Below are 13,227 nucleotides of genomic sequence, written 5' to 3'. Positions count from 1 at the left end.
TTTTAAAATAAAAAAAACATTTTTATAATTTCATAAACATATATTCTTATAAAATTAAAAATAAAACAAAAACTTAATTTTTTATTTTATTATTAAAAGTGCAAATAAGGATTGTTATTTTTATCTTTTTATAATTTTGTTAATTTTTATTGTACATTTTTCAATAATGTCCTTTTTATATTTTATTTTATATTTTATTTTATATTTTATATTTTATTTTATATTATTTTATATTTTATATTTTATATTATTTTATATTATATTTTATTTTATATTTTATCTTATATTTTATTTTATATTTTATATTTTATTTTATATTTTATTTTATATTTTATATTATTTTATATTATATTTTATTTTATATTTTATTTTATATCTTATTTTATATTTTATTTTATATTTTATTTTATATTTTATTTTATATTTTATATTATTTTATATTATATTTTATATTTTATCTTATATTTTATTTTATATTATTTTATATTTTATTTTATATCTTATTTTATATTTTATTTTATTTTATATTTTATTTTATATTTTATTTTATATTTTATATTATATTTTATTTTATATTTTATCTTATATTTTATTTTATATTTTATTTTATATTTTATATTATATTTTATATTTTCTTATATTTTATCTTATATTTTATTTTATATTTTATCTTATATTTTATTTTATATTTTATCTTATATTTTATTTTATATTTTATTTTATATTTTATTTTATATTTTATCTTATATTTTATTTTATATTTTATTTTATAGTTTATATTTTATCTTATATTTTATTTTATATTTTATTTCAATAAATCTCTTTACAATAAGAAATACTGAAGAACAAGAAAAGTGAAGGAACTGATTTTCCCTGTCACCGCTTCTGGTAGCAGCCATGCCAGAAGTTAGGAAGTACATTAATTGACTATAGCCTGCATCGTAAATATATAAACAATCTCACAAATTTTGTAATAAAAATAAAACTTTTCATTTAAAATTCAGATAATGAGAGAATGAATATTTAAATCGAAAAGGAAAAAAAGAAAAAAGAAAGAAAAGGAAAAAAGAGAAAAAAGAAAAGAAAAAAGAGAAAAAAGTAAAAATAAAATGAAAAAAAAGAATGAAAAACAGAAGAGGAAAGAGAAAAGAAAAAAGAAAAGAAAAAAGAAAAGAAAAGAAACCAGGAAAAAGGACAAGAAGAAAAAATAAAATAAAAACGAAAAGAAAAAAGAAAAAGGAAAGACAAACTTACTTGCTTCGCTTTCCCATTCATCTCGAGCAGAATTGATGATGTCGAGAATATTACTTGTGATTTTATTGAGAGTATTTAATTGTTTCTAAAAAAAAAAAAAAAAAGAAAAAAAAGAAGTTTTTAATCACTAAATATTGCAAAACTGGATTTTCTTCATTAAAGAAAAAATATTTGATCAATTTACATGATTTTTGGAATATATCTTTGTTCCATGATAGGTATGTACATGTATGTGTATAAACATTTTTGTGTTTTTTTTTTTAAATTAAGTGTAATTCTAACCAGGCATGATAAAAGTATACTCAAAATATATTCAAAATATACTCAAAATATATTCAAGACACAGATCTTCTAAAAGGTCCTTCTTTAATCCTCAACAAGCGTTTAAAATCAGTTTCCCAAAGTTTTAAAATGCGTTTTAATGTTTCTTCATTAGTAAACTGACTACAACATGGCCATCTTCAAGTCCAATGTAAACAAGTTCTGGATGAGCCGTTTCCTTAAGTAATCCATTTTACCAAATTTGCACGAATAACGATTACTATGTTGTCCTTTTGACCACTGTACACTCTTTAACCCTTATCCTCGAGTGGCCTCTGGGCCTTGATATATTGTAAAAAATAAAATAAAAAATAAAAATTTGAAAATCGAAAAATTGAATTTCAAGTAAAAATAATTGGTGTTAAAAATATATCATTTGAAGCAAAAACAACAGTATATACTTAATTGTCATGCCGAAAATAGTAATATATCCAAAAATTACGAAAAATCCAGTAGAAAGTTATTTATAGTTAAAAGTAATTTTTACAGAAAATTGAGTACTTGTACATTTTAATCAAAACATTAAAAAAATGAAAATATCTAAAAAAAGTTATACCGAGTAGTTTTTTTTTTTACAGCGGAAAAACATGTTTTTATAACGCCACATTGAAGGTAGCCATCTTTGAATTTTTTTTAACATGCCACGGGGAGATAACTCAGTTTAAAGCGCCGACATTCCCTCCCCATCTTTAATATTAGCCTTTCTTCCTAAAAATCGAACCTTTTGCTCGATATCCAGCGCTCTATGGACACATTTATCTTTAGTTGACCTTTGACAACTAAATATTTTCTTTTACTAGTCAAATAGAAAAGGTTTGGTTTTGGTTAACGGCATATCAACCCTTTTCAGGTTATTAAATGCCAAACCCAGAATAAAAAAAATTATATGTATTCAAAGAACTTTGTGTCTTAAAGTATCCATCTATTCTGATTAGTTTAATAGTTTTGTTTGTTTTAATATCTAACGATCTCTTTTTTTTTTTTTAAGTCTTTTATATTCTCAAATATTTATTCATAAGGTTTAGTTGGGTTGATTCAGAGAGTAATTTATATTTTTGTAAAGATCCTTGTTACTCTTAAAAAGGATATTTCATCTAGACAGTTGTTTTCAAAAAGTTTCTTCATGCTGTTGTGTTTGAGGATAGAAAAGTTACTAGCCAAACCCACATGATTTTTAGAATATGACATGTTGGTTCTGTGACGAGCATATGTGCACCATAAAGAGTTTTGTATGTTTTTTAATTTTTTTTTTTTAAATAAGTGTAATTCTAAATATACAACAAATTTTATGTTGATACTTGGACGTATAAAAATTCTTATTTCTTCAGATGTTTTTAACAGCCTTTGTTTAAAAAAAATGTATGCTGGTATGTGTGTGTGTGTATATATATATATATATATATATATATATATATATATATATATATATATATATATACACACACACACACACATACCAGCATACACACAATATATACACAGACACAGTCAGACTATCCGCAGGTGCAGACACACATCCCCATCCATACGTGTCCCCAAATCTCCACAGATATATACGAGACACATATACATATAGATATCAATATAGACTCACGTATATACTTACATAAATAACAAATATTTTTCTGTGATTTTTTTTTTAATAAGTGTAATTTCTAAATATACAACAAATTTTATGTTGATACTTGAACGTATAAAAATTCTTATTTCTTCAGATGTTTTTAACAGCCTTTGTTTAAAAAAAAGAAAAAAGAAAAAGAAAGTATAATGTTCTATTAATCTTTTATTGTTTAAATAATTTAACTTTGTTCATTTTATTTAAAAAAAAAAAAAAAAAATGAAAAGATATTTTTCACGCAGTAGTAAGCTTTGAAAGATTGTCAGTGAAAGAAACACAATCGCCAAAAGATAAGCATTTATGGTTGGATGTTTTGAGCCTGGTCAGTACTAAATGGGTGACCATTTTGGACTTTCATGTGCTGTATGTGCTCTCCGCTTATCTCGGCATTGTTTCCAGTCGTCCTGGTCTTCTCCTTGCCACTGGACTCAAACAGTGCCGATTCAGGAGAGGTGTGGTTAGAGATTGCACAACCCTTGCTTCACAATTACACGCGCCCCCCCCCAGCCTTTCTTAAAAAAAAAAAAAAAAAAAAAAGTATATTGTTTTGCTAAACCTTTTATTGTTTAAATAATTTGACTTTGCACGTTTTATTAAAAAAAAAAAAAAAAAGTTGAAAAGATATTTTTCATGCAGTAATGTACTTTTGAAAGATCGTCAGCGAAAGAATTACAATCGCCAAAAGATAAGCGTTTCATTATTTCTAGTCGACACTTTGAAAAATCACTCGCAAATGCGACTATTTTACTCGCAATGTAGAGCCTGGTGTCATAACAAATTGTTTTTTTCCCCTGGAAAAAAAAACAAAACTATTTGATGAAATTAAGTGAAATTTTTTTCAGAGAACTTCATTCCATTACAGATAGATACAATATAACCTTTTTCCGATATTTTACTTTTTTAACGTCTTGATTAAACTGTACAAGTACCGAAAATTAGGTAAAATTGCATTTTTCTTAGATATTATGAAATAGACAGTAGAAGACTACACACAGGGGACATAACTGTTTAAGCATTGTCTTAAGGAGAAGTGCTTCCCATCACCCTGGAAAATCTCATCAGTATGCCCTATATTTAAGAATTCAGGTGATCGCTCATCTCCCTCTCAGTACAGGCCAATAAGTCTTCTGTGCGTCATGAGAAGTTTTTTTTTTTTTTTTTTTACACGTTGGTCACCACTTATCAAGGCCCGGAAGCCACTCAGGGATAAGGGTTATTGCAAGTACAGTACATTAGTGTGGAGATTTGATGAAGTGTTTACTTAAGGGGGTGGTTCATTAGAAATTTGTTTACATTGGACTTGAAGGCATCCAAGTTGTAGTCAGGTGGGAAGCAGGCAGATGCAACAGAGTTACACAGGCGTGCAGTTCTAAGAAAGAAGCTTTGTTCATGGAATCCATGTTTTGATTTAGGCACAGATAAAGAGTGGGGGAAATTTTTCACAGTGGATTCAGCTAGACGGGTGTTTTTTGTGAAAGATTGGCGACGGGGGAACAGAGATTGGAGCTTAGACGAGCACCTGCCATGGAAATAACAATAAAACAAGGATAGGCTCGCAACGTCTCTTCTGTGGGAGAGAGGTTGCAGGGTAGAGAAAAGGGCATCTCCCACTAAGCCATGAAGTCTATTTTGTACTCTGTCAAGTTGCTGGAATCTGTGTTAAATAGAGAAGTAATCAACCATCTCAGCAAAAATAACCTTCTTAGTGACACACAATATGGTTTCTGTTCTACTAGATCTACAGCAGATGTGCTTACAGTTATATCTCATAGGATTAGCAAATCTCTCGACAGAGGCTTCCTTTCTAGGGCAATTGCTCTTGAAATATCTAAGGCCTTTGATAGAGTATGGCATAAAGGTTTACTTCACAAGATCTCCAGCTACGGTATAGCTGGAAATGTCTTCTCAATTATTAAATCATTTCTCTCTGATAGGTTCATAAGAGTAGTGGTTGATGGGCAAAAATCAGAAGCTCACAGTATTAATGCTGGAGTCCCTCAGGGGGTTCATCCTGGACTTAACTCTCTTCCCGATCTACATTAATGATCTTCCAAATCACATCCTTACATAATTCGTAGACATTTATGCTGATGACACTACTATCTATGATAGCACATCTAAGACCGTAAACGACCAAATTCTCTCTCCTCTGATCTTCAGCATGTGGTACAATGGGGAAAGGAGTGTCTAGTTACTTTTAATGCATCTAAAACTAAGCTTTTATCTTTACATCATCAATGCTCTGATCCCCATCTGGCATCAATTGAAATGAATGGCTTTCGTCTTGGGGAGGCCTCATGTTTTGACAAGCTTCTGGGCTTTACTTTTACTCCTGATCTTAAGTGCAACACATACATTAAATCCGTTGCCAAAGCCGCTGGGAAAATGGTGGGATCCTTCTATTGATTCAGTAAATATCTCACTGCTGATGCAATTCTCTATCTATATAAGAGCCAGGTACGTCCAAGGATGGAGTACTGTTGCCACATCTGGGCAGGAACTGCTAGAAAGGACTTATCCTACCTTGATCGAGTTCAAAATAAACTTCGTAGCCTCGTAGGAGATGTCCTTTTCTCTTCCCTACAACCTCTTTCTCAAAGAAGAAATGTTGCGAGTTTGTCTCTGCTTTATCGTTATTTTCATGGCAAGTGTTCGGCTGAGCTCCAAACTATGGTCCCCCCCTCGCCAAACTTTCACAAGAAACACCCGTCTAGCTAAAAACACTATCAATAATTTCCCTCACTCTTTATTTGTACCTAAGCCTAAACGTAGATTCCATGAGCAAAGCTTCTTTAATAGAACTGCACGCTTGTGGAATTGTCTTCCGTTTTCCTGCTTTCCAGCTGATTACAATATGGCTGCCTTCAAGTCTAACGTAAACAAGTTTTTGATGAGCCGTTCCATATAAGTTAACAAATGTACCAAATTTCCATTACTAACGATTACTATATTGTCCAATTTCTACTGTACACTCTTTACCCCTTATCCTCGAGTGGCTTCAATGCCTTGATAAGTGGTGATGCTTATGTAAAAAAATAAATAAAATAAACCTCCTAAAAGAATATTTTAGATTACTTGTGTTATGGCTGCAATATTTGTTGTCTATAGTGATAGACTTAATTTAACAGATGCCACGTACAAATTCAATACATCTAGACTAATAGCCACTATCTTATGTAGCTTTCGAACACCATTTTAGCCACATTCATTAGTGGTAATAAAATACTACATTACATTCTACGAGCAACACCATCACAATCATAACATCATCAGAGGAAGGAGTCCCTATTTTTCTCTCTAAATATTTAGTCCTACCACGGAATGAATTCTACATGTTCCACAGATTCCGTGATTACACTGACCATAACTGGCTATTGCATACATATACCTAAAATAATCTTTCCAATTTCTGATTCAGAAATAATAAAGGCTCCTTTTCCAAAGTCCGTCCATTCTGATTGGTTGAGCTCTTAAAATTCTCATATTTCGGAATCCAATTCTTCCCTTTATAAACGAACGGTTACTAAAATTAAAATATGGTGTAATTAAGAGACATATTTTTTCGTCCAGCGTTAAGTTCATTTAATGATTAGATTGTGTGTGTGATACAAATCACTATTATTTGCTTTGAAGTTGTCGGACTGTTACTCCCCCCCCTCCCTCACTGTACATATTTCCTTCCACTAATGGTTCTTATTATAGTTTGTGCATGCATTTGTTTGTGTGCCTGTGTTAGCTTGAGCTTATGTTTGAAAAATAAAAAAATAAACAAAAACACAACAAAAAAAATATTCAACGTAAATAAACACTAAAAAATGTAACTTTTAAGAAAAATAAGTATAAATATATATATATATTTCAGTAAATGTACAGTAACTTTTTATTTTTATTGTATCATTAACGAAAAATTGATTTTGCTACATTTGTTTTGTCCCGTGACATGCTGTGAAGTAAGGGAAATAGCTAAAATTTCTAATTTCTTTGAAAACCATTTTCTTAATTAATTTCTACCTTATCATTTTGTGTGAGTTTTGGATATTTTCATTATTGCGACATGGTAATTCATTAGATACTATTGGTTTCACTTGAACATCAATATTTTGATTTCCGAATTTCGCTACAATAACAAAGAAGCACCAAAATATTTACGAATATTCTCATTAATTATATTTGAAAGCAATATTTTTTCTTGAAAAAAAAAAAAGAAAAAAAAAGAAAGCGCAAAAATAAAGATATTTATTTGAATAACAAAAAAAGATCAAAAAAACAAGTGTTTCAATATTTTTGTTTTCTAATGGGGTATGATCCTGCACAGTCGGGAGATTCTATTTATAAACGATGCTGCTAGGAACTGATAAATCAAATTAATTCACGTATGGCTACCAACCAATAAGAAACCAGAATTGCTCCATAAATATTAAACTTTTCTGTAGCAATTTCGCAAATGTTTTCTTCGTGTCAACACGGGAAGAATCTTTTGCTCTGTGGATTCCAACTCGAGAACTGTCCACTGAGAACCAGTCACCTCCAGGACTTGTGTAGAACAACGAACCATCGGAAACTGTTCTAAAACTATACATGGCTTACACTTCTAGAACAAGTTTGCCAAACTATTTCTTTTTTTTTTTTTTTATTTACCTACAACATTTTTACACTCTTTTCTATCTTTCTTTCTTCTGAATTATCATCGGTTTCCCACTTTGTTGGTTTATCCTTTAAACAAACCCGACAAGCAGCAAAATCCCACCCCTACACAGTAGAGATCCACAGATGTAAGAAGGCCTTCTATTCTAATAGTTTCTTCCCCAGAACTGCTAGACTCTGGAACTCCCTTCCAGGTTCCTGTTTTCCCAACTCTACTGAGATGCAGAAGTTTAAGTGTAATGTGAACAGACATCTTGCTGCTAAACTCCCTACATAGTATCCCTGCAACTTATGTCCCTGATAGTAGCGCCCTACATCAAAATTGCACTGTGCCTTGTATGCAGTGAAAATGGAATTAAAAAAAAAAAAAAAAAAAAATAGTGAAGTGCAATATCTTAAATTATCGCGTGAATTAAAAAAAAATTTGCTGATTTTCTTTTTCTATAAAAGTATAATTATTTTTCAATAATAAATTGATGAAAAAAATAGTATTCTTTACTATTTACAGAAAAAGAAAATCAAAATCTTGACAAATAGATACAATTGGTTTTACTTGAAATTCAATATCTTGATTTTCTCTCTAATAACGAAGAGGCAGAAAACATTTAAACAAGAAGAATAAATTTACGACGAAAAAATGATAACTTACCCTCGTCACCGTCCCATCTTCCACAAGTACATTTTCAGTTTTTATAGCTTTGCCCTAACAAAAACAACAAACAAAACAAAAGATTATCATTTCTATTTCTTAAAAATATGCATAGCTTTAATCCTTTATGATCTGGTTGAACTAATTCGTTCAGTCATAAACAAATGTAATGGTATAAATAAAGTGGGAATTGATTTAAACATGCCTTGTACGTACTAGTTCCATATCTGGCATCTACCCAGATACGCTCAGATTTCGACTGTCCGTTGCTAAAATTGGAGGATTTCGTTTATTGTCATAAGCACACTTTTTTTTCAAGCACTGGACAATAATCAAGGTAAGTTTTTGAAATGCAAAAATTCTCAGTGGTAGTTTAACTTTTGAACTTCATATTTTTTTTCAGTTTGAAGACGATCATAGTATCATTACTCTTTAAACTAACAAAAATTAACAAATATTTTTTACTCATCCACATCATAATTCAGGTCATAAAATTAACAATAAATATTTTTTTAATCATCCACATGATAATTCAGGTCATAAAATTAACAATAAATATTTTTAATCATCTACATCATAATTCAGGTCATAAAATTAACAATAAATATTTTTTTTACTCATCCACATCATAATTCAGGTCTAAAAATTAACAATAAATATTTTTTTAATAATCCACATCATAATTCAGGTCATAAAATTAACAATAAATATTTTTTTAATCATCCACATCATAATTCAGGTCATAAAATTAACAATAAATATTTTTAATCATCCACATCATAATTCAGGTCATAAAATTAAAAATAAATATTTTTTTTACTCATCCACATCATAGTTCAGGTCATAAAATTAACAATAAATATTTTTTTAATAATCCACATCATAATTCAGATCATAAAATTAACAATAAATATTTTTTAATCATCCACATGATAATTCAGGTCATAAAATTAACAATAAATATTTTTTAATCATCTATATCATAATTCAGGTCATAAAATTAACAATAAATATTTTTTAATCATCTACATCATAATTCATTCATGTCATAAAATTAACAAATACTTTTTGATCATCTATATCATAATTCAGGTCATAAAATTAACAAATATTTTTTAATCATCTATATCATAATTCAGGTCATAAAATTAACAATATTTTTTAATCATCCACATCATAATTCATTCAGGTCATAAAATTAACAATAAATATTTTTTAATCATCCACATCATAATTCAGGTCATAAAATTAACAAATTTTTTTACTCATCCACATCATAATTCAGGTCATAAAATTAACAATAAATATTTTTTAATCATCCACATCATAGTTCAGGTCATAAAATTAACAATAAATAATTTTCAATCATCTATATCATAATTCAGGTCATAAAGCGTTAAATTAATCAAAATTCATTCTAGAATTGTTTGTGGCATAGTGGATAAAGTACTTGTTAAAAAAAAATTCAGCTGTAAATTATACTCTTCTGGACGTTGAAGGTTCAATCCTCAGTGCAGGTGACACTCAAAATACACTTGCAAATTATTTAGAATTTCTACTCAGTCATGGCTGACGGAACGCTACCTTCATGGATTAAATAAACAAAGGGTTCTGTTTGAAATTCTGTGCAGTTTCAAGAGTTTGGCAGAAAGATTATTGACTTTGACAAAATACACCTAAAGAAGTTCAGAGGTTACATCGATCGAAACGTTGTGCAAATAACAGTCAAGATGAGAAGAGTAGCCTGAAGAATCTAAATAATACGAATAATCGATCCTCATCTAAAGAATTCAGAAAGATTTCTCTTTCTATTTGAGAAAATGTTGGTACATTCGGTAATTGAAGATTACACGGTAGCTTCACTTTCAAACATGTCGTTAGGTGTCTTCGTCTCTCAATTGATATATGGAAGCACATAATGGAAACAATACCTTCCATTTTTCTCCAAAAACTGCTTACTCATATATTTGGGGTAAAATATTAAGATATTTTATGCTAATATATTGATGTTTTAAAATATATTTATTAACAGAAACATGAAAAAAAACAAAAAAACAATGAATGCGTCGCAAAATATGGTTTTGAATTCTTAAACTTTATTATCAATTTTTATTTATTTACTTTATTTAGATATTTTAGAAATATATTTATTTGCAGAAACATGAAAAAAAAAACAAAAAAAACAATAAACGTAACTAAATTTGAAAAAAAAACAAAAAAAAACGCAAATATGTTTGAAAAGAAAAGTAAAAATTGATAAAAAAGTTTATGAATAATTTTATTAGAATTTCAGAGTCAAACTCCATCCTCAGTATGTTGTTTTCCTTTTTCTCTTCTTTCTTGCAATGTCGTAAAGTTGGAGGAAGAAAAGTCCGTAGAGCCGTGCGATATTTCCTAACATTACGTTGTGATTTGGTTTTCAAGCGCATTTAATGCATATTTTATACCACCTTCGAAATACAGACAGCTAGTACAACATTATAGCAAGCTACCACACCTATACCGCCTACCTAAGATTCAAAAGGACGGTATTCCATTAAGACCCATTGTCAGTGCCCGAGGTTCAACATGTCATCCATTGAGCCGATTTCTGGTAGATATCGGCAACCCAATCATCAGCAAATCTCCATCATACGTCAAGATTGATTGGTTGGTTGTTTTTGTTTTACGGCATATCAACCTTTTTCGGGTTATTTAATGCCGAATCCAAAGATTTTGAAGAAAATTTTTTTTTAATAGAATATATTTGTTGTTTTCACGTCGGTTTCTATTTAACCCATAATTGGGACCCTAACAGGTACTACCACTCTGGGTCAAAGTGGACCAGGGAGCAATGGTAATTAAAGGGTGGCTTCACACTCCTCAACGCCCACAAGCTGGGGCCTCACCACTGGATATAGTTTAAGGTCATATCCAGGACCCCCATTGAGGGACTTTTATCCTCTGCAGGGGGGCAGTCGGCGTATTCTAATGCCCCACCGACAGGGCCCCCATACGTCAAGAACTTGGCTCACTTTGTGGAAATAATAAACAATGCTCCCATTCATTCCAACCAGATGGTGAGTGTAGATGTAGGGAGTCCTGACAGTGGTACGGGATAAGCTGACATCAGATGCCTCACTGAAAGAACGCACTTGCATCCCAATTGACAATATAATGGAGATGTTGACCTTCTCTGTAGAAACTAATATACTTTGTGATGGGATCTGACTTATATCGGCAGGAAGAAGGTTTGGCAATAGGATCACCATTGTCCCCAGTACTGGTCAATGCATACATGGAATACTTTGAGGAAATGGCATTAGGATCAACACCATTAAAGCCAAGAATGTGGTTGCGATATGTAAATGACACATTCATACCTTGACCCCATCAGGAAGATGTTCAAATGTTACTAGACCATGTGAACTCGATCCGTCCAACTATACAGTTCACAATGGAGAAAGAAAATAACAAATTATTGTTCCTAGATGTACTGATAACTCACACAGGTCAGGGGTTTATGTCATCTGTACACCGAAAGCCAACTCCCACCATTCATATAACGTAAAGAAAAGAATCTCCTGTTGCCTACAACACCGAGCAAAGGCGATATGTAGTAACATCAGTGCATGTGAAGAGGAGATGGACAGTTCAAGAGAAACCCTCTACTGAAACAACTATCCAGAGAGCATGACATCAGCTCCAAGAAATCTGAACCAAACACAAAAGGACACCACTCCGAAGCTCACCACAGTTTGTATACTATATATGAAGGGCTTGTCTTCAAGGAATATGTAATCCATATGACATTCAGGAGTGATTCAACTCTCTGGAAACTGCTTGTGTGAGTCAAGGCTCCTACAGAAAAAAATCATGACTAAGAACTGTGTATATGAAATCCAATGTAAATGTGGAAAACTATACAGAGGTGAATTGTGTCGTCCGTTGAAAGTACGGTTAGAAGAACATCGAAAAGCCATAGTACGTGGAGAGACTGAAAAGTCAGGTATAGCTGACCATATCTGGAAGGAGAAGGGAAACCATCTACCATTATGGGATGAAGTAAGAATTAGACAGAGGAACGGTGGAGAGTAAGAATACTGAAAGAAGCAGCACATATGCTGGGGAATAACCAACTGCTAAGTAGACCTAGTATAAAATTCAAGACGATATGGGAACCAGTAATTATAAACAATAGATAATATATACAAGTAAAAAGTAAAAACATTAATATATATAAGTAATAAGTATATAGAGATAGATATACATTAATATATAGTAATGATTAGTAATAAATAGTGATATTTACAACTAGAAATAAAAATAGGTTTAAGGCTCCTAAAATTTGTACTAAAATTGTCCGCAAGGACCCGTGGCGCAGTGGTTAGAGTACTGGGAAAAACAATTGTAAAAGTGATATTCTCCTGAAGGTTGAAGGTTCAATCCTCAGTGTGGGCGACCGAAATATACATTTGCGAATTACTTAGGACCTCTACGAAAATGAACAACTATTTTACTGGTTTGAAATTTATAGCATAAATATACTTTGGAGCCAAACTCCATCCTCAGTATGTTTTCTTTTTTTTTTTTTCTCTTCTTTTTTCTTGTCATATTGTAAAGTTGGAGAAAGAAAAGTCTGTTTGTAAAGCCGCACGATATTTCCTGATATTACGTTGTGATTTGGTTTTCAAGCGCACTTAATTCGTATTTTATTCAAATTAAATCAATGTTTCTATAATGGCACTCACACCCTTGACGT

General features: G+C 30.6%; 1 protein-coding gene across 2 annotated transcripts in view; it reads right to left on the bottom strand.

Moving 5' to 3' along the window:
- Positions 1-13,227, bottom strand: part of LOC145267013 (mediator of RNA polymerase II transcription subunit 8-like) — a 42,105-nt gene that overhangs the window by 4,944 nt on the left and 23,934 nt on the right. For both annotated transcript variants that reach the window (XM_080122912.1, XM_080122913.1), the window contains 2 exons: positions 8,487-8,540; positions 1,255-1,339 (listed from right to left, as the gene is read on the bottom strand). In XM_080122912.1, the coding sequence (XP_079979038.1) occupies positions 1,255-1,339; positions 8,487-8,540 (139 nt within the window). The remainder of the gene's footprint in view (positions 1-1,254; positions 1,340-8,486; positions 8,541-13,227) is intronic.

Source organism: Euprymna scolopes, chromosome 42, assembly GCF_053919585.1.
Source record: "Euprymna scolopes isolate OS-2025 chromosome 42, ASM5391958v1, whole genome shotgun sequence".
Lineage (NCBI taxonomy): Eukaryota > Metazoa > Mollusca > Cephalopoda > Sepiida > Sepiolidae > Euprymna > Euprymna scolopes.
Note: the sequence above shows the minus strand (reverse complement) of the source record. Positions and strands in the feature narration are given on the sequence as shown.